We start from the raw sequence: 20,327 nt of genomic DNA, 5'->3' as shown, positions 1-20,327 counted from the left end.
ATCATATACATATATTATATATATATATATATATATATATATATATATATATATATATATATATATATGATGTGTGTGTGTGTGTGTGTGTGTGTGTGTGTGTGTGTGTGTGTCTTTATGTTTGTGCGAGCTGGCACGCGCGTGTATGTATGCATGCTTGTTTGAGTAAGCCGAAAAAGACTTGAGAAAATTGATAGCAATGAAAGATATCCTGATTTTTCATTTACAAACTGAAAGATCTTGTTCTGATGAATGTATTTGCTAACACCTTGTTATTGATGTTAGTATTTAGTGTGGGGGTCTGTGCCAAGGCCCTCTCGATCTAAAACCCCCTAACCACCACCCCAACTCTCGTCCACCCCCGCCTCCCCCAACCCCCAGCCCCCTCCCTCAATCCAATACCTACTCCCCCACTCCGATTCACCCTCCCAGCAATTGCATTCCGACCTGGATATGAGCGCTGCATTACAAGCAGATTCGGGAGATTCAACTGATTGATTTCCAAGCAGAACTTGTGGAGGACACCCGGGACGGATACTACTAACCGCTCGTGGAGGGTCTTCGCAACCTTGACCCAGAGGAGTCGAAACCTAACCCTTACATAGTAATATCCGAGTCGCAAAGTCCCGATATGTATGCTAAAGTAGGTTCACATCAGCCGTGCATTTGATATCTAGGCCAGTCCCTTACGACGCTCCTGATTGGCTGTTGATAAGCCAGTCACAGGGCTGGAACTCTCAGTCTCTCTTGAGAGTTCACATGGGCAGGATGTATGTGCCACCTCTCCTGAAAGACGTATACCTATGTGAACACTCGAGAGAGACTGAGAGTTTCCAGCCCTGTGATTGGCTTATCAACAGCCAATCAGGAGTGTCGTAAGGGACTGGCCTAGTCATCAAATGCACGGTTGATGTGAATTTACTATAGTATTGCACTAACCCCGGTTTTTTTTCTTTTTATTTATTTTTTCCTGCCCTTAGGTTAGGTTAGATTAGGTTAGGTTAGGTTGGATTAGGTTGGGTTAGGTTAGGTTAGGATAGTTCATTAATATATCCTGTGTGTAATTTTGGTATGAGGAACATAATGAGATTATTTTCAAGAAGATTCTGTTTTTTTTTTTTTTTTTTTTTTTGCCCTACCCCTAGATTAGCTTAGGTTAGGTTAGCCAAGTAGGTTAGGTTAGGTTAGGATAGATCATTATTATATCCTATGAGTAATTTGGGTGTGGGAAACATAATTATATCATTTTCAAGAAGACTCTGTAGTTAGCTTAAGATATTGGGTCACTGGAAGTCCGTGCTGTAATTAAAAAGATCTCAAGGCAGTTCACTAAAGTTTTGTATGAGACGATTTTGTGTGCGTGTGTGTGTGTTCTTTTATTGTAATATTATTTTTATAACTAGTACCATAAGTAAGAAATGCTTTTAACGCTTCTATAAAGCTTCTGAAAAAGCATTATTGATAAGGAACATGAATATGCCACTGCTAAAAACAGTCATAGCTTAAGTATCAGAAATTCTAGAAAGCTCTTAAATATTAATTTGATGATCTACAGACACAAATACACTTTAGGTAAGGTGAAAGTGTGAGAATGAAACAAGGATAAGAATAAACTCAAAAGCGAAGAGAGAGAGAGAGAGAGAGAGAGAGAGAGAGAGAGAGAGAGAGAGAGAGAGAGAGAGAGAGTGCTACAAGGTGTTACACGGTTTAGGATGTCTTAAAAACTTGTTAGTCCATCCGAGACATCGTTTTACTGATTATTCGGTGTCCTAATGATTTTGTCTAGCTTTTTTTTAAACTCTTTCACGCTGAGAGAGAGAGAGAGAGAGAGAGAGAGAGAGAGAGAGAGAGAGAGAGAGAAATGAAAATAGCATATACACATGGATAGAGAAAATCCTAACCAGATAGCCAGGTATAGTCGCATCCAACGAGGTGATTTTGGCTAAAACTTCCTCTCCCTGAATGTTAATAGTCCACCCTGGCTCCCGGACGAATGTATGTAAATGGAAACCTGGGTGCATACGATTTTGGCAGGGCTGGACGGGACACACATTGAGTTAACGTGGAAAGATGCATATACTAGAAAGCTGAAAAAGAAAGCTGGATAGACCGTCATTAAAAAGCAGAGAGAGAGAGAGAGAGAGAGAGGTACTATCCATATTAGTAGATAGGTAGACAAGGTCCCATCCAGATAGACCGTCATTAAAAAACCGAGAGAGAGAGGAGAGAGAGAGAGAGAGAGAGAGAGAGAGAGACTATCCATAATAGATAGATAGGTAGACTAAGGTCCCATCCGGATAGACCGTCATTAAGAAACTTTTTTAATGGATTTTTTTTAAAATCAGAAACCGCTTAAATATGATTTATTTTTTCGAGTATTATGCTCCAGCATTATTCCAATAGCTAGTATCCTAAAAGCACTATGCTTTTAACTATATTAAAATGTTGAAGTTTCCTAAAAAAAAAAAAGTTGAAAAAACATTATCTAAAAAGGTGGTCAATAAAAAACTTGAATATACCTTGGTTGAAGAGTGTCAAGAATATATAGTTTTAATTCTGGAAAGCCTCTGGAATACGAATTTCGAGATTTCCAGATACATATGCGCTCTAGATGAAGAATAAATGGGACTATACAACAAGGACCTTAGAGCTAAAAAACAAATAGAGAGAGAGAGAGAGAGAGAGAGAGAGAGAAGGTTGACAATAGCATTTGCTTGATAGATAGATGGATAAAATCTCAACCAGTTGGCCAGAGTCCCATCCAGGGCGGATATTTTGGCGAAAACTCTCTCCCTTTGGATGTGAATATTCCAACATGGCTCCCGGACGAATGTATGCAAATGGAAATCTGGGTGCATGCGATTTTGTCAGGGCTGGAAGGACACACTGAGTTAACTCGGGAATATTATATAGCAGAAAGTTGAAAATATGCTGAGATGGGCAAGGCAGAACTACAGCACTGGTGTACAGGAAGATTTAAAAGAGCGAAATGGAAAATTTCCAATAAAAATGCATGGTTGATTTTAGGTATTCACACAGAATAAAATAAATAAAATATGAAAAGGAAAGAAAATAAATAGAGAGAGAGAGAGAGAGAGAGAGACATACAGAGAGAGAAACACACAGAGAGAGAGAGAGAGAGAGAGAGAGAGAGAGAGATGTAAAAATCTCAGGTAAAAAGGACTAATGTTTTCCAAAGTTGGTGAGAGAAGGTATACAAAATTTATGTGAAAAATATTCCACTGAAATATTTAACTCTTCAGAAAAATCATTATAAACTCTTCAGAAAGGAAGAGCACTATATAATTATGAATAACATAAATTGAAGATTAATTCCATTTAGGAAGATTACGAGGCGATTCTGGTAATGAATAGGGAAATTTGCATATTAAATATATGTATATATATATGCATGTATATATAGATATATATATATATATATATATATATATATATATATATATGTATTCGTAAAGAAAAGTGGTTAAGTAATGCAGATTTTTCAGTACTTAAACTTACTATATAGCTAACCATATTTTCCCTTATATGTCCAAATAGCACGTAGATAGTTATGTCTGACTTATATAGTATTTAAGGTGAAAACATTTTAAATTGAATTTTAATGCGAAATTGATGCTGTAAAAATGAAGTCATAATTTGCATCTATTGTAATTGGCTTTACTCCTAAATAAATTATTATGGATCATTCCTAGATAGTGGCCCACAGAAAAGTTCGATAGTCATTACCTAGGACTAATATTGTTTTGTGTGTGTGTGTGTGTGTGTGTGTGTGTGTCGGGTGTGGGGGGCAGGTGGGTGTTGTGGGGTTCAGTATCTCTATGATATTTGTAGTCCTTTTTTTATGTTTTTACGTTCATCCCGACGGGTTGGTAGAAAACTTGGCGTAAAAATGGATACATACCGGGTTAAAACCCTTTGCGGTCACTATCAAAGGAGAGATCCGTTATTATTATCATCATAAAGGCAATACGCCATGAAACGAAACTTCTTTATTTTCAGGTTCCACTCTTCGTTCGAGCGCCGAACAAGTGCAAATCTCTCGTGCAAAGATCCACCAGCCGTCTCACCTTTCATGTTTTGTTGTTGTTAATGATGTAACTTCGCATCACCTACTCAAACATTTATCAGACTGAAAGCATCTCATTTTCCCAAAGATTCCGGCAGCACGGAGGAGCTGAACGTAACAAGCAACAGCCAAAAAAAAAGAGAGAAAAAAAGAAGGGCACGTTCCCTGCGCGGTGTCTCGTAATGAGGACTCGTTAGCTTTGAAAGAGAACCACGGTGGCTAAAGTGTTGACTCCAGCTCTCCACGTTCAGACTTTTCACTCGGAAGTTACCCTGATCATACAGCTTGCTATTTTGGCGCGCAGCGAACGAACGCAACATCCCCCACCCTCCCCTAACTGCCACTCCCCCCCACACCCCCTCCTCCCAACTACTCGAGGCTTCGTGGCAATGCAGGTAGAACAATGGGAAATAAGACCCCGGGAGAATTCCTGAAGGTGTAAGCAACGCTGGCCCAAGGCATAATGGGAAATGAAAGAGATCAGGTCAAAAGCTGGATAAACAAGGTGGATAGATAGCCTTGGAGAGGAAGTATTTTCCTGGTACAAATTGTTCGTCGAAGTTCATACGCAATCGTCGATTTCTCTTTAAAACATAGACCAGGTTTTCAATACATTATTCTATTTTTTTTTTTTTATTTACATTCACCATTATCTGAAGAATCTCTTTAAAATACTAATCCTCTTAGAGGTGAAATAGTGACTCGTAAGAATATCACAAAAAATATTCTTGATAATACTTCTTAATAAAAAAAACGCGGAAGCACTATGTTTTCATTAAGAAAAGTTGCTCCACAATTTCGAAAGCACAGTTTTGACAATAAAAGATTTTAACTGGATTATTAATTAGGACTTCCCTGTAATGAATGCGATGTTTGTGAATTTCCAAGGCCATGAGACGCATCTAGATTCTAGACCTCTCAGTCTTATCATTTTTGCAGCATATCCTGAGTTACTTTCAGCTACAAAGTAACGCGTGGTAGAACTATCAATTACTAATTAACTTAAGTGACCCGTTGCCAAACAATTTTTGCAAGTTCATAGATTCATGATGCAAATTGATTCTACTTCATAAAAGTTTATTATATGATGTAAATCCTGACAGGAATATGAAAAAATTATGAATATGAAATTGTTTACTCAACATAACGTTATAGATATAATATATAATTTCTATTTTAACATCGAATAATTTGCGACATTCAACATACATTAAAAACACTTGAAAGGCTTCCAGTGAATTTATTACAATTACAGAAATATCAGGAACAGAACGGAATATAAAATCTATTGCAAAAGCTAACCACTGGGACCTATGAGGCCATTCATCGCTGGAATGAGAATTGAAAAAAAATGTAAAAAAAAAATTAAAGGCGTAACTGGAGGAAACCCTCGCAATTGCACTATAATTCAATTATTAGAAGAGGGTGGAAAGGAAGAGGGAAGACAGAATATGAATAGAGATAAAATAATAAGAATGAAAGGGAATGAAAGGGATTGCAGCTAAGGGCCGAGGGGACGCTGCAGAGAACCTAAGTAATGCTTGCAGTGACCGAATGTGAGGTGCACTGTCGGCACCCCTCCCCCTACGGGATGTTGACATTGATGATACTGTTATTAGCTAGACTGAGGTCTCATAACAAATCCGATTAAACATTAACGACCTAGTTAATGATAATATAAAGGCTTGGAATGTGAATTTGAAATTTGATGGGTTTTCCATCGCAGACCAATTAAAAGCAGAAAATTAACAAATTTGCTGATAAAATTTGGGTGGAATCATAGAGGTTCATATGCTATATATATATATATATATATATATATATATATATATATATATATATATATATATATATATATATATATATATATATATATATATATATACTATATATATATATATATATATATATATATATATATATATATGACTGGTAAAAATGTTCTGTAACAACAGAATTCCATCTAATAAAAGGAGCCCATAAAAACACCAAAATATAGAGAGAAAAGTACTATATTTCAGAGACTGCTGTCTCTCTCTTCAGGTACCTGAAGAGAGAGACAGCAGTCTCTGAAATATAGTACTTTTCTCTCTATATTTTGGTGTTTTTATGGGCTCCTTTTATTATATATATATATATATATATATATATATATATATATATATATATGATATATATATATATATATATATATATATATATGTATGTATATACGTACTATGTATGTATGTATGTATACTTACATATGTGCATATTTACTTTTAACTCAACATTTAGCCGCTCGCTTCTCTTGGCGAGAACTGGCTCCCCAGGAAGGCTAAAACCATCATTTCTACTACATTCTTAATTTAACTGCTGAAGCGAAGATGAACTTCCAAAACTTTCAAAACTTCCAAAACATTAGCTGCTCTACACACCTACATGAAAGCCTCATCAGTGCCGTCAAACCCCCGTACATATACTGAGCCACTCACCTCCAAGCTGTACTTATTCTGAGAAGGTATGACAAAGAGGTGCTATAGTAGATTCACATCAACCATGCATTTGATGTCTAGGCCCGTCCCTTACGATGCTCCAGGGCTGGAAACTCTCAGTCTCTGCCGAGAGTTCACATGGGTAGGATGTGTGTTCCACCTCCCCTGAGGTATACGTTTGAAAGACGTATCCCTCAGGAGAGGAGGAACACACATCCTGCCTACGTGAACTCTCTCGAGAGACTGAGAGTTGCCAGCCCTGTGACTGGCTTATCAACAGCCAATGAGGAGCGTCGTAAGGGGCGGACCTAGACATCAAAATGAACGGTTGATGTGACTCTACTGTAGGAAGGCGTAGTGACTGAGGGCCGGGAGAGGGTCTGAGATGGTTTGAATTGATAATGGGAGTCAATCAAGGACTCTTAGTAATTCATGTTAATATCATTGACCTCCTCTTGAATTCATTGTATTCTGAATTACTCCAGGACAGACTGAACTCACCTGAGGAATGATTTTAATGTTAAATGACTTTTGCGGATATAAAATGGTTCTATATTCCTTTAATTTAACCCATTCTTTATAAGACTGAGTCGTCTGTGTAATGTCTCTTGAGAATCCCTTAATGTTTTAGTCGTTTAAAGTAAAAGTGAGTCATCAATGTAGCATTCTGCTTTTATTTTTAAAGACTCCTTTAATTTTAGTCGTTTTAAGTAAAAATGAGTCATCAATGTAACGTTCTGCTTTTATTTTTTAAGACTTCTTTAATTTTAGTCGTTTTAAGTAAAAGTGAGTCATCAATGTAACCTTCTGCTTTTATTTTTAAAGAATCCTTTAATTTTAGTCGTTTTAAGTAAAAATGAGTCATTAATGTAACCATTCTCTTTTTTTTTTTTAAAGATCTTTAATTTTAATCTTTTTAAAGTAAGTGAGTTCATCAACGTAACGTTCTCTTTTTTAAGACTTCTTTAATTTCAATCGTTTTAAGTAAAACTAAGTCGTCAATGTAACCTTCTGCTGTTATTTTTGAAAATTCCTTTAATTTTAGTCGTTTTAAGTAAACTGAGTCATCATGGTAACCTTTTATTTTAATACTTGTTCAATTTAAGTTGTTTTAGGTAAAGCTGAGTCTCCTGCGTATTCCTGTCTTTGACTCGTTACGAGATTCGCTCTCAGTCAACCTGCACCAAGATAGCTAAGGGGAGGTTTGTACCAATTGACTAATTATGAATTTTGGTCAATTATAAACGCGTGACTTTTTATATATTCACATATGACGTTCCCTTTTCATTCCAAGGATATGAGCATAAAAGGTCTGAAGATTATAGCATAAGTAATAATCTTATGACATACGATAAGAGACCTTATCATCAACGGTCATAAAGCTAACACCGTAAGGTTTATGAAGGTACGTGAAATATGAGAGTATAATTCCCTGACTTTAATAAAGGTTAATAAAGCCGTATGCAACTATAATAAAGGAAGGTATATGTTGATGTAAAAGCTAAAGAAATTACAAGAAATATGAAGCTCTATATGTCTTCCATATTTCACCGTAATTATGACTCATGACTTTATTTTCAAACATCATATATATATATATATATATATATATATATATATATATATATATATATATATATATATATATATATATATATATATATATATATACTATATATATATATATATATATATATATATATGAGTATATATATATATATATATATATATATATAGATATAGATGATATATATTATGTGTGTGTGTGTGTGTGTGTGAAAACTGCAGAATTCATTCGGCAAGATTTTTTTTTTTTTTTTTTTTGGAAATTCCTTGCAAACCTTTCTCAACAAACCCTTTCCAAGATCATTCTCAGAATGGTATTTCTTAATAGAATGCTCTTAGACAAAGGTAATTCGTATGGAATTACAAGCATTCATTATTTCTGATCCAATAAGAGGAGTGCATACAACTATAAAGTTGTTGTTTACAACTTTGAACATTTTTATTATTTTATTATTAATATAAAGATGAACCCTATTGATATGGAATAAGCCCACGAGTGGCCATTGATTTGAAATTCTAGCTTTCATAGAATATAGTGTTCATGAGAGGGATTATTTTTTAATCACTCAGAATGAATTCCCATATTAATAAAGCTATTATTGGTACCATAGAAGTTTTTAAAAACTTCCAGTTTAAATCATGTTAGCAGAGAGAGAGAGAGAGAGAGAGAGAGAGAGAGAGAGAGAGAGAGAGAGAGAGAGAGTATCTGCTCTGTGGAGACACTTCTCGAGGAGGATCTCGTAACGTTTGAGGTCCAATCCCGTAAGAAAGGCCAGACCAGACCAGAGGGCTGCCAGTTGCCCACAAACCACGCTGCTATTCGGATGTGTTGCTCTCGCGACCAGTTTCAGTGTCTCGGTAACGGCGACCCTGATACGGTCATTAGTAAAGATTGTGTTTATCTGTTGTATTTGTCTTTACATTTTATTTAATTACAGTCAAATAAGATTGTATCAAATAATTTTCCGGAAATAAGTGAGAACCATACTTATTAAATAAAAAAAAAATCAAAGAAAAAGTTCATCTGTGGGGAAATTTTCGGTAATATAAAATATACTTTTCCATAACTTTTACTTCAATCGTGGGATGAAATGATACCGTTAGTTTTGCCTAAGGAAAGAATGCATTTGACTTGCAAGTGATAAACGGTCAGTTCAGAATCCAAAAGTTTTTGAAAGTAAAAAATAAAAAGTTTACCGAAATGACGTGGGATTTCAATTCGCTGTGGATGCTTTGTGGAGTATTGCATCTCGTCTTTGTAGGTAAGAACGAGTGACTTGGTATGAGCAGGAATAATTACCATTTGGTTCTTTTGGGTTTTCATAATAATATAGAGTAATAATTTGTATGCATAAGTAAATATTTAATTACACAAATATACACACTCATATATATATATATATATATATAATATATATATATATATACATACATATATATACACACACACACACACACACATATACACATCATATATATATATATAAGATATATATATAAAAAAATATATATATATATATAAGTATATATTAGGTTATATATATATATATCTATATATATTATAATATAGATATATATATATCTCTCTATATACGTATACTATTTAGCTATATATTCTAGATATATAATATTCTATATCTATCTTTATTCTATCTTTATAATATATATGATATCGGAGTATATCCTATATATATACTCTATATATATATAGTATATCTATAATCTCTATCTATATATATATGATATAATAAATCATCTATACCTCTATATTAGATATATATAATATCATTCTCACTATATGTTATATCCCTATTATATTAATACATATCATATTATATACGATATATCTATATGTATATTATATATATATATCTATATATATTATATTATATATAGATATATAGTATTTCTGTTTTGCTAATAACCGTAGTAATTGAATCAAATAAGCATAATAGTATAGTGTTCTCGCATTCCTTTTTGGATAATTTTTTAATAAGGTACGAATTTTTTCAAAAATTTTATATATATATATATATATATATATATATATATTTATATATATATATATATATATATATATATATATATATATATATACATATATAATATTTTCAAAAATTTGAAAATTGGTACCTTTATTCAAGAACTATCCAAATCAGGAAATGCGATAAACACTATAGTCATTTGCATTTAATTACCGTGGTCATTAGCAAACAGAATTACAATTAATATGAATATTCAAATAAATATGAAAAACATTGAAAAATAAGCTTGACTCTTTTATCCTACTACTATAGCGATGTAATTTCATTACATTTTTATCGGTCCAATAAGTTCAGTGAATGTCTAATTTGGGATAATCCGTTTATATTTTGTAATAATGAATTCGACCTGTACCTGTTATATTTATTTTTTAAATAATTATTTGCGATTTGCAAAAGATATTTCAAAGGTTATTTGCATCTCTCTCTCTCTCTCTCTCTCTCTCTCTCTCTCTCTCTCTCTCTCTCTCTCTCTCTCTCTCTCGTATCATTTAAAATTTTTTAGCATGTATTTAAATATTCTCTCTCTCTCTCTCTCTCTCTCTCTCTCTCTCTCTCTCTCTCTCGTGTCATTTGGAAACATTTCTTTTTATTTAGACTCTCTCTCTCTCTCTCTCTCTCTCTCTCTCTCTCTCTCTCTCTCTCTCATACACACAAATGCGCGCACACATGCATAATGAGGAGAGATAATAAAATTAACCAAATTAACTTAATTCTAACATCAATGTGGGTTTGAAAACTAATCTTATTAGCATGAGCACAGATTGTAATTATTATAAATATTTAGATATTCGTAATTTTAATCTCTATTAACGGGACCAGTTGGGTAATAGTGAAGAAAGAATTACCTTCTACAGGTATTTTGTTACATATTTTCTCTTAGGACAAATTCCATGTTGCATAAATAAATCTCATTCTCTCTCTCTCTCTCTCTCTCTCTCTTCTCTGCTCTCTCTCTCTCTCTCTCTCTCTCTCTCTCTCTCTCAAATGGCGAAAAGCGATAGTGACGAGATAAAGCTTACATAACATTAATCATTGCACCGGACGCGATTATATGGGCAATTTTTGATTGAAAATATATATATATGTATACATATATGTATATATGTATATATATATATATATATATATATATATATATATATATATATATATATATATGTATATATATGCACATATATTTATCTATCTATCTATCTACATATATATATACATACATACATATATATATATATATATATATATATATATATATAAATATATATATATATATATATATATATATATATATATATATATATATATATATATATAAGTAAAGTGTAATAAATGTTAAACTAAAATTTAACAGTCTTATGTGAAAGGAAATGTCATGAGCTTAGTTTCTTCATCAGACGAAAAGCAAAACAATCCTTAACGGAATAATTTTTGTAAATGTTTTAATAACAGTTCTTCAGACGAAGAGGAAAATAGGACGTACCAGTTTAATGCTAAAAAGATTCAAATTTTTTATCGAATTATATTCTGTTTTCGCTTCCTTTCAAATATTTCTCACTATTCACTGAATGGTAATCCGGAACGAAATATTTGCATCTTTGAGAATAGAATAATATAGAGCTGTAATACCAACTTCGCTCAATATTTTCATGTTGCTTCAAAAAGGTTAAATGTTGCAAAACAATCATTCAAAATCAAAATCTGTTGCCTATGCCCGTTCAGTACAGACTTTGTAATACCTTTTCCAATAAATTTAAAATAATTTTTGTATTAGTTATATTATCATGAAGGACCAGTGAATTTATGGTGACACTGGAGAGCAAACGTCCTTGAAATTAGGACAATTAAATGTTTGTACATTCTATCTTATTTCAAAAGAGCAATTTATTTAGGAAAGGTTTGCCAGTTTATTTTGTACCCAATATTCTTTGAAAGGAATCAGGCATTAGGTATTTTAAGAGTTCAATATTATTACTACGATTAACCCTCACTAAATTCAAGAACAGTAGATAATCTTATTATTATCTTTATATTGTAAACATTAAAGTCAGAACATTTAATTTTGTTATACGTAATAATTACGAATCTTAAAAATACCAGTATTCCTCACTGATATACTTTATTGATTTACATTTCAAAAGAGCCTCGATGATGCCCAATATTATCATGATACCCAATATTATGCAAGAGCAGTAGGTAATCCTGCTTTGACGTTATCATAATCAATAGCAAACCATGACTTAGACCATTCAAGAAAGCAATATGAAATATTATAAGGCTTTTAAAATCCCCAGGTGTCTTTACTGACCTACATCTTAAAAGAGCCAAGAATAAAAAGCTATTATAACTGCTATAAAACAAAATCTTTCTGATTACAGTATTATAAGCATTAAAGCGAAACTTAGAACATTCAAGTAAGCCACATAAATATTTGAAAGGGTTTTTTAAAACCAGTTTTCTTACTGATATACCTCATCTGAAAGGGCCATGGTTAAAAAAAAAGACTATTATAGCTATCATGAAAAAAAAATCTTTTTGATTAGAGTGTCATAAGCATTAAATAAGAACGTAAATAGCATTCAAGTTATATGAAATATTTGCGAATCTTTGACAAATCGCAGCTTTCTCCATCGACATATCTCACTCATTTAAATGCAAAAAGAACCAGGTTTCAAAGAAAAACTAGTTTAAACCTTTACAAAACAAAACTGAAGAATTTTCGTACTGAAAATACCTCGACTGAAAATGGAGCCAGGCCAACCTTTCCCTGTTGAAATGGACATAGATTTTTCTTGCTGTAAACTTTATTTCAGCCTCGTCATCTGCGTTCTATGGTGCGAGAAAAACACATCAATCTCGCCCTTGTGTAGGAGAAAGTTAATGGTGAAAGTTTTACCATAGTCAGGAAGACTAACTTCATGAAGAGAAAAAAAAAGCGATCGTAAAGATATGGATTGTATTGGAAGTAGCGACAACGATTGAAGAGAAGCATTACTGAGGAAATATAAGTTCTTGGATGAGATACTTTTCTCGGTTAACTGCGAAAGATTTTTTTTTTCAATAAATGAATCTGTTACAAACGCGAAGGGAAATATATATATATATATATATATATATATATATATATATATATATGTGTGTGTGTGTGTGTGTGTGTGTGTGTGTGTGTGTGTATAAATTATATGAATTCATAATCATTTCCCCCTTCACCAACCTCGCCTCTCTCTCTCTCTCTCTCTCTCTCTCTCTCTCTCCAAGCATTATTTTCTCATCAAAACCGATTTTATATCTGAGGTATAAGTAAAATTACACATACACACACATAGTATATGTATAATATATATATATATATATATATTATATATATATATGTGTGTGTGTGTATATATATATATATATATATATATATATATATATATATATATATATATATATATATATATAATATACATACATGCACACGTAACCCTTCGTGACCAGCATCGATTACTGAAAAAGGAAATCTGAGAACGGAGCCTTTCTATCCCGGAAGAAGACTGGCCTGGCTAATGATCTTGAAGACAGAGAAGACCGAGAGAGCTTACGAATAGCGAAGAAGACTGGGCCATGAATAGGTACTAATTGGGGGGTTAATGACGAGAGAAGGGAAAGTGCATTTCCTCGAAAGAGAGCGGGTCTTGATACGCGGGTGATGTTAAAAAGCCTGAATGGGCGGTGGTGGTCTTTCTGGCCTCTGATCGGTCGTTTGGAGTCTGTGCTTTCTGAAGTGGTGACAAGGAAAAGGTTTCCTGAGGTTACACGTAATGATGTGGACAGTTTTGACAAAGGGATGTACGAGTTCAATTCAACTGTCTTCTTATTCATTCTCTAGAGCATCTTTAAGCATCTCTCTCTCTCTCTCTCTCTCTCTCTCTCTCTCTCTCTCTCTCTCTGTCCCCTTATCCCCTGTCTAAAGAATCTCTCTCTTTCTCTCTCCATCTCTACTTAACCCTTGTCTGCAGCATATCTCTCTCTCTCTCTCTCTCTCTCTCTCTCTCTCTCTCTCTCTCTGTCCCCTTATCCCCAAACTAAAGCATCTTTAAGCATCTCTCTGTCTTTTCCCTTTCACTCCCCTTATACCGGTCTAAATCTCCCCGCCCAAAAGCATCCTTAAGCATCTCTCTCTCTCTCTCTCTCTCTCTCTCTCTCTCTCTCTCTCTCTCTGTGTTACCATAAGGACATTCAGCCATAGTTATATTTCATCTGTCTTTATTCGTTCAATTACTAAAGAGTAAATCTCAAAAGCTTTAATTAAATCAAACAAATGTATTTTCACTACAATGTTCATTACTTTATGGTTTAATATGCATTCTACAAGTTTAAAAAGTGTTTATCTTTTCTGTTTCCTCTATTATTATATCTAAACGTACCTTTATTTCATATTCATTTCAGCAACTTTTGTAGTAATAAGTAAATTTCAGAGTTTGCAGATTCGCATCAGCAATAAACAAAATGTTTTTCAGTGGGAAAATTGGATTTTGTTTAATGTGAGCAGGGCCTTTCTTCGCTATGTGAAAATAGTGGAGTTTAGATTTAGAAATACTAACATATTTTTCTGCTGGTTTTTCTGTGTAATCGTTTTTACTTGAACCATTCGTCTTTTTATTTGTGATTTATAAGGAAATAAAACACTCATTGCGTTCAAGTATAATTAAAAATTAAATTAACGTTTGTCTACTAATGTCATATAAAAGGTTCATTTTACTTATGAACAGTCCTATAAAAAATAATTTATCATTTGTCTGTTGATACTCAGCTTGAAAATTAATGTTTATTAAACAACAAGTAAAAATTGCGCCGAATGTTTTCTGTACAGCGTATAATGTTGTATGAAACTCTCAGCCACGGCCCATGAAACTCTCAGTTGCGCCCCGTAAAACTTTTAGCCACGGCTTGGTGATGGCCTGTGTTACTGGCATCTAGAACACCTGACTTTAACCTTACATGAAATAAAAGGACTGATTCTAGAGGGCTACAATTTGGTATGGATGATGATTGGAGAGTGGGTGATCAACTTACCAATTTGCAGCCCTCTAGCCACAGTAGTTTTTTTTTAGATCCGAGGGCGGACAGGAACAGCGCGGATGGGAAAAGTGCGGACGGACAGACAAATGGCCATCTCAATCATTTTCTTTTACAGAAGCATAAAAACCAAGTATAGGTTCATGCAGATGCTTGAAGAGGCAGTAGATCAAAGATAAAAGACTGTTATTCAAAGGATGAAAGATTGTTAAGGGGGAAAAGGTTACTGAGCTTTTAGGAAAATTAAAGAAACAGTCGACGAAAGGTAGAGAGAGAGAGAGAGAGAGCGTCACTGATTTTATTTTTAATCTCGACGGTACCTGTGGAAAGGCAGACCATGCTCTTTAGAAGACGAGAAACTGATAACAGATGAATAATGGTTTTTTGTTCAGGAAAGCTTTTTTTTGGTTTATTGCTTTTGCAAGATAGGAAACAAAAGCAAAAACCAGTTATGCGAGCATTACTATATCATGGCTAGGATCCAAAACTAATTAAAAAGTAGATGACTTAACGTTTATTGAAAAAAGTCCTTTGGTTCATTTCTGCTGTAACAGAGGAAGTAAAAGAAAAATACAGTTTTGGAAACAAGTCTAAAATGGTAAGGGTTGAAGTTAATAAAGTCAATACGTAAATATAAAGAAAAAAAATTAAAATCCTCATCCCAATTTAAGGACGGATGCTCAGAAATTGTATAAGTAATTTTAAGCTCTGAGAATCAAACTTAAATTAGCCTAAAGTGATGACCTGTAAAATATTTGTATGAAAAGGTATCGAAAACGAATATGTAGAAAATCGATCTATAAGGCACTGAACTAAGTTCCTCGTTGGAAGAGTGGTTTCAGCGCTCAGCTGTAAATCCGGTGGTCCGAAGTTCGATTCTCGGCTCTGCCAACGCGGAATCAGAGGAATTTATTTTTGGTGATAGAAATTCATTTCTCGATATAGTGTGATTCGAATCCCACAATAAGCTGTAGGTCCCGTTGCTAGGTGACCAATTGGTTTCTAGCCACGTAAAAATATCTAATCCTTCGGGCCAGCCCTAGGAGAGCTGTTAATCAGCTCAGTGGTCGGGCAAAACTAAGATATACTAAACTTAAGCCACTGAACTTCATATATCTTCCAGAGAGAGGCACTGGACTTCACATGTCTTCCAGAGAGAGGCATTGGACTCCTATGTCTTCAGATTGGAGGGCATGGACTTCATATATCTTCCAGAGAGAGGCACTGGACTTCACATGTCTTCCAGAGAGAGGCATTGGACTTCACATGTCTTCCAGAGAGAGGCACTGGTAACCACCATGGGGGGTCTCCAGAGAGGAAGGCCACTTGGATCAACCATTTGGTCTCCAAGGAGAGAGGGGCCAACTGGGCTTCACCAGCCTTGAGAGAGGCACTGGGACTTCATGTCTTCCAGGAGAGAGGCACTGGACTTCAAATGATCTTCCAGAGAGAGGCCTTGGACTTCACATGGTTCGTTCAGAGAAGGCATGGACTTCTATGTCCTTCCAGAGAGAGCACATGACCTTCCATTATGTCTTCCAGAGAGGAGGCACTGGACTTCACATGTCTTCCAGAGAGAGGCACTGGCACTTCCCACAGGTTCTTTCCAGAGAGAGGCACTGGACTTCATATATCTTCCAGAGAGAGGCACTGCACTTCACATGTCTTCCAGAGAGAGGCATTGGACTTCACATGTCTTCCAGAGAGAGGCACTGGACTTCACATGTCTTCCAGAGAGAGGCACTGCACTTCACATGTCTTCCAGAGAGAGGCATTGGACTTCACATGTCTTCCAGAGAGAGGCACTGGACTTCACATGTCTTCCAGAGAGAGGCACTGGACTTCACATGTCTTCCAGAGAGAGGCACTGGGACTTCAATTGTCCCTTCCAGAGAGAGGCCATGGACTTATGTCTTCCAGAGAGAGGCACTGGACTTCACATGTCCTTCAGGAGAGGCAATTGGACTTCATTTATGTCTTCCCAGAGAGGCACTGGCCTTCATATGCTTCCAGAGAGAGGCACTGGGACAATTCACATGTCTTCCAGGAGAGAGGCACTGGACTTCAATAGTCTTCCATGAGAAGGCAACTGGACTTCTATGCTTCAGAGAGAGGCACTGGACTTCACATGTCTTCCAGAGAGAGGCACTGGACTTCACATGTCTTCCAGAGAGAGGCACTGGACTTCACATGTCTTCCAGAGAGAGGCACTGCACTTCACATGTCTTCCAGAGAGAGGCATTGGACTTCACATGTCTTCCAGAGAGAGGCACTGCACTTCACATGTCTTCCAGAGAGAGGCATTGGACTTCACATGTCTTCCAGAGAGAGGCACTGGACTTCACATGTCTTCCAGAGAGAGGCATTGGACTTCAACATGGTCTTTCCAGAGAGAGGCACGTGCACTTCACATGTTTCCAGAGAGAGGCATTGGACTTCACAATGTCTTCCAGAGGAAGTGCACCTGGCACTTCACAATGTCTACACAGAGAGAGGCATTGGACTTCCACTAAATGTCTTCCAGAGAGAGGCACTGGCCTTCACTTATGTCTTCCAGAGGAGAGTGCATTGATTCATATGTTCTTTCCAGAGAGAGGCAACTGGACTTCACCATGAATATCTTCCAGAGAGAGGCACTGGACTTCACATGTCCTTCCAGGAGAGAGGCATTGGAACTTCCACAGGTTCCTTCCAGAGAGAGGCACTGACCTTCACATGTCCTTCCAGAGAGGGCACTGACTTCCCACTTCTCCAGAGAGAGGCACTGGACTTCACATTGTCCTTCCAGAGAGAGGCATGGACTTCCAAATGGTCTTCCAGAGAGAGGCTGGACTTCAATGCTTCCAGATAGAAGGCACGTGGACTTTCACATGTCTTCCAAAGGAGAGCAGTTGAGGACACATGGACTTCAGAGAGGAGGCACTGCTTCAATGTCTTCCAGAGAGAGGCACTTGGACTTCACACATGTCTTCCAGAGAGAGGGCCACTGCACTTCACCATGTCTTCCAGAGAGGCACTGGACTTCACATGTCTTCCAAGGAGAGGCCCTTCCTTCACAGTCTTCAGAGGAGGACTGGACTTCACATGTCTTCCAGAGAGCACTGGACTTCACCATGTCCTTCCAGAGAGGCACTGCACTTCACATGTCTTCCAGAGAGAGGCATTGGACTTCACATGTCTTCCAGAGAGAGGCACTGGACTTCACATGTCTTCCAGAGAGAGGCACTGGACTTCACATGTCTTCCAGAGAGAGGCACTGGACTTCACATGTCTTCCAGAAGAGAGGCACTGGAACTTCACATTCTCCAGGGCGCACTGGACGTTCACGATTTCTTCAGAGAGCATGCACTGGTGACTTCACATGTTCCGTTCGAGAGAGCATTGGACTTCACATGTCTTCCAGAGAGAGGCACTGGACTTCACATGTCTTCCAGAGAGAGGCATTGGACTTCACATGTCTTCCAGAGAGAGGCACTGGATTTCATATGTTTTCCAGAGAGAGGCACTGAATTTCATATATCTTCCAGATAGAGGCATTGGACTTCATATATCTTCCAGAGAGAGGCACTGGACTTCATATATCTTCCAGAGAGAGGCACTGAACTTCATATACCTTCCAGAGAGACACTGAACTTCATATATCTTCCAGATAGAGGCACTGAACTTCATATATCTTCCAGATAGAGGCACTGAACTTCATATATCTTCCAAAGAGTATCTCAGTTCATGTATGATGTGAATATCGGGCAAACGAGAGAGAGAGAGAGAGAGAGAGAGAGAGAGAGAGAGAGAGAGAGAGAGAGAGCAGGAATTGGTTGACTTAGGAAGAAAATACCTCAAATGTCAAATAGTAAATGTTGATAGTAATGCTGAAGCCAGTCCTATGCCCTATAATCCTGGAAAACAGCAAATGTGTGAGGAAGGCATACGTCTAATATTGTACCTTAAATGTTTCCTAAATGAATGTAGATTTAACCATAATCAGAAAATAGATATCAAAATTTTAAGATACCTTCACATTTCCAACACGCATGACTGGAAAATGTTCCAAACAGGGAATCAGAAATGCATAAATACTAGCCTCGGGCATTCCCACCGACAGGAATTACATATACATGCATACACACACACACACACAGCACGCTTGTGTGTGTGTGTGAGAGAGAGAGAGAGAGAGAGAGAGAGAGAGAGAGAGAGAGGCAACAGCGAATGTTTATTTCATCATGTCATGTTAGTTTTATTGTATCGTCTCGTGATTACAGCTGTGTTAAAACACTTATTTACTTCAGTCACTGACCTGATTTCCAATAGGCCTCTCAATAACCAGTTAAAGTAAATATATCGAAAGCCAACTTCCAACAGCGAGAGAGAGAGAGAGAGAGAGAGAGAGAGAGAGAGAGAGAGAGGCATAAGCAAATATTTACCTCTGTATGTTGCATTAATTTTTGTTATTGCCTTGTGATTGCAACTTTATTCAAAGAGATATTTTTGTTTATCAATTCACTTGAATTTTCAGTAACCATTCCAGAAACCAGTTGAAGTAGATAAATATGAAAACCCAACTGGTGCGACGCTAATAGATTGGATTTCCAGGACTATTCCTCCCTGGAAAAAATAATTACACAGACGCCATACACAGAATGTTCAATCCGTATCCCTAATGACATAAGTTCGGTAAACAATCTACTAATTCCCCAGATATATCACGGAGAAGGACGCGTCCTTTCTCTTTAAAATAGGGAAGGTCTAGAATTTAATTACGGAGTTTTCAAAGCGGCCCTGAGGATGTTTGTGTTGTTTTGATGTTGTTGATGTTTTTGTCGTTGGATGAAGTTGGCCTTGTGCCAGCGGGAGGCGTCTACGTGGGTGTGTGTGTTTGAGGCAGCCATAGTTGACAGAGTATGTTTTTTTCTGGTGTAATTTAATCCGGACACAGCAATTACCGGATGAAGGTTTCCGTAGCTTCTCCCATTTATTACTCGGAGTCGCCCCTTTATGTGTGAACACGACTTTTTGACCTTTTGCCGTCTCGGAAAGTGAGGGATTTTCTTTTTTAAATAGAATAAAAACAATAATCTAAAAACAAAAATATTTTGTTTA

The 20,327-nt window shown here is 36.0% G+C and overlaps 1 protein-coding gene across 1 annotated transcript in view; it reads left to right on the top strand.

The window, feature by feature from the left end:
• Positions 1 to 8,944: 8,944 nt before the first annotated feature.
• The window catches only part of LOC135207150 (zwei Ig domain protein zig-8-like), a 60,264-nt gene continuing 48,881 nt past the window's right edge, over positions 8,945 to 20,327 (top strand). The window contains exon 1 of the mRNA XM_064238738.1: positions 8,945 to 9,389. Coding sequence (XP_064094808.1) covers positions 9,329 to 9,389 — 61 coding nt within the window. The 5' untranslated portion in view covers positions 8,945 to 9,328. The remainder of the gene's footprint in view (positions 9,390 to 20,327) is intronic.

Source organism: Macrobrachium nipponense, chromosome 32 (assembly GCF_015104395.2).
Source record: "Macrobrachium nipponense isolate FS-2020 chromosome 32, ASM1510439v2, whole genome shotgun sequence".
NCBI lineage: Eukaryota > Metazoa > Arthropoda > Malacostraca > Decapoda > Palaemonidae > Macrobrachium > Macrobrachium nipponense.
The sequence above is the reverse complement of the archived record's forward strand: the minus strand, read 5'-3'. Positions and strand labels throughout refer to the sequence as shown.